This window comes from Aureococcus anophagefferens (genome assembly GCF_000186865.1).
Source record: "Aureococcus anophagefferens unplaced genomic scaffold AURANscaffold_4, whole genome shotgun sequence".
NCBI lineage: Eukaryota > Pelagophyceae > Pelagomonadales > Pelagomonadaceae > Aureococcus > Aureococcus anophagefferens.
In genome coordinates, this window is record NW_008705564.1 from 1,455,018 (window position 1) to 1,457,486 (window position 2,469).

General features: G+C 74.8%; 1 protein-coding gene across 1 annotated transcript in view; it reads left to right on the forward strand.

Moving 5' to 3' along the window:
* Positions 1-604: 604 nt before the first annotated feature.
* AURANDRAFT_62168 (hypothetical protein) overlaps positions 605-2,469 on the forward strand; it is a gene marked incomplete at both ends in the record, with an annotated part of 8,377 nt that continues 6,512 nt past the window's right edge. Inside the window, 2 exons of the mRNA XM_009036060.1 lie at positions 605-894; positions 1,756-2,056. Of these exons, the coding sequence (XP_009034308.1) occupies positions 605-894; positions 1,756-2,056 (591 nt within the window). The remainder of the gene's footprint in view (positions 895-1,755; positions 2,057-2,469) is intronic.

A 2,469-nucleotide genomic window follows, 5' to 3' on the forward strand; every position in this document is an offset into this window, starting at 1 on the left:
CGTCGTCGCTGGAATAGGCGGCGACGAGGCCCTGCATCGTCGGCCGCTCAGCGCGCGCGCGCGATCGCTCCGGCGGCGTCGGCAGCGCAGGTGGTGCTCGCGCGGCGGCGAGCTGCGGCGCGACGAGCGCGTAGCCGTGGCTTGTGAGATGCGAGGCGCTCACCGATGCGATCGCAGTCGCCTGCGCAGCTGCGGACCCCGGCCAAAGCGCCGCGTCCTTGCTACCCGTCGGCGGCCCGGCGGGCCCGCCAAGTCCCGGGCCCGGAAACCATTGAAAGCCCGGGCCGAGCCGCGGACGCCACGACGTGCTCATCTTACTAAGTGAGCGCCGGCGGCTCGCGCGCGCGGGCTAACACGTCCCGCCGGCGGGATATGGTAAACGTCGCTTCAATATTAAAGTGTATACTTCAACAGGGACCTCAACAACGTCATAAGGATGTTTCTTTCTTGCTCACAGTCTATAGAAGTCGACAAAAAAGTCGCGGGGCTTCACCCGCACCCGGGCTGCAGCCGGTGCATTATTCTAGGGGGCTGCTGCGCCCGGCGCTCGCCCGCGCCCAGTACGGCTTCATCGGGTCGCTAGGGGCGCCGGACCGCCGCCGCCATGAAGCTGCTCCTCATCCTCGCCGCCGCCACGCCCCTCGCGGCGCTGAACATGATCACGTACAACGGCGCGTATTACTCGACCATCCACAACGCCGACCCGTATTCCACCGCGGCCGTTTGCGGGAGAACCTACACGGCCGTCCCCTCGGGGTGGGCGATCGCGACCTACTCGTCGGACCTCTACAACAACGTCATTAACGCGTACCCGTGGAACACGCATGTCATGGGCGTGCTGTCCGCCTCGGACCCCACCGTCGGCGAGTACTACGGGACGTCGAACTACGCGACGTTTTTGTTCTCCTCCGGGGCGCTCTCCTCCTGGACGGACGGGGCGGGCGGGTACAGGTCGACGGCCTGCAGCGGCCAGATCCTCATCATCTACTGCAGCGGCTCTTGCCCGACGCCTCAACCGACGCCCCTGCCGACGCCCCAGCCGACGCCCCAGCCGACGCCCCAGCCGACGCCCCAGCCGACGCCCCAGCCGACGCCCGCCCCCACGCCGGAGCCGACGACCGCCCTGCCCTCGCCGGCGCCGACCGCGACGCCGTCCGCCGCGCCGTCGCCCATGCCGTCCCCCGCGCCGTCGACACTCCCGTCCGCGGCGCCGTCGGCGTCTCCGAGCGCCTCGCCGAGCGCCGGACCGTCGCCCATGCCGTCCCCCGCGCCGTCGACGCCCCCGTCCGCGGCGCCGTCGGCGTCTCCGAGCACCCCGCCGTCCGCGGCGCCGTCGGCGTCCCCGAGCACCCCGCCGTCCGCGGCGCCGTCGGCGTGCCCGAGCGCCTCGCCGAGCTACGGACCGTCGCCCCTGCCGTCCGCGGCGCCGTCGGCGTGCCCGAGCGCCTCGCCGAGCGCCGGACCGTCGCCCCTGCCGTCCGCGGCGCCGTCGGCGTGCCCGAGCGCCTCGCCGAGCGCCGGACCGTCGCCCCTGCCGTCCGCGGCGCCGTCGGCGTGCCCGAGCGCCTCGCCGAGCGCCGGACCGTCGCCCCTGCCGTCCGCGGCGCCGTCGGCGTGCCCGAGCGCCTCGCCGAGCGCCGGACCGTCGCCCCTGCCGTCCGCGGCGCCGTCGGCGTGCCCGAGCGCCTCGCCGAGCGCCGGACCGTCGCCCCTGCCGTCCGCGGCGCCGTCGGCGTGCCCGAGCGCCTCGCCGAGCGCCGGACCGTCGCCCCTGCCGACGGCTTCGTTCGTCGAGATCGCGAGCATCGGCGCGGAGTCGACGTGCATCCACGGCATCGAATGCGAGCTCCTCTGGGTGTACCGCGGCGATTCGAGCGCCTGCGCGACTCTGACCGCCGTCTTCACGGACCCGGACGGCACCGTCATCCTCACGGAATCTCTGGACAACGACGGCCAAGAGACGCACATCGTTTCCGGCGACGCGGCGGTGAGCGAGTACACGCTGACGCTCACGTGCGACGACGACGCCACGTTGACCGACTCCGTCGATTTCCGGGTGTCGTACACGGCCGCGCCGACGGCCGCGCCGTCGAGCCGGCCCAGCGCGACGCCGTCGGCTCTGCCGAGCGCGGCGCCGTCCTCATCCCCGAGCTCGACGCCGTCCGCCGCGCCATCTGCCTCGCCGAGCGCGGCGCCGTCCTCGTCCCCGAGCTCGGCGCCGTCGTCCTCGCCGTCCTCGGCGCCGTCCGGCGCGCCCACCGCGTCCCCGAGCGCGGCGCCGTCCGGCGCGCCCACCGCGTCCCCGAGCGCGGCGCCGTCCGGCGCGCCAACCGCGTCCCCGGGGCCTCGCCGTCCCCCGCGCCCACCGCGTCCCCGAGCGCCTCGCCGTCCCCCGCGCCGAGCGCCGCGCCGACCGCCGCGCCGTCGCCGACGCCGAGCTCCCTGCCGACGGTCCCCCCGACGGCCTCC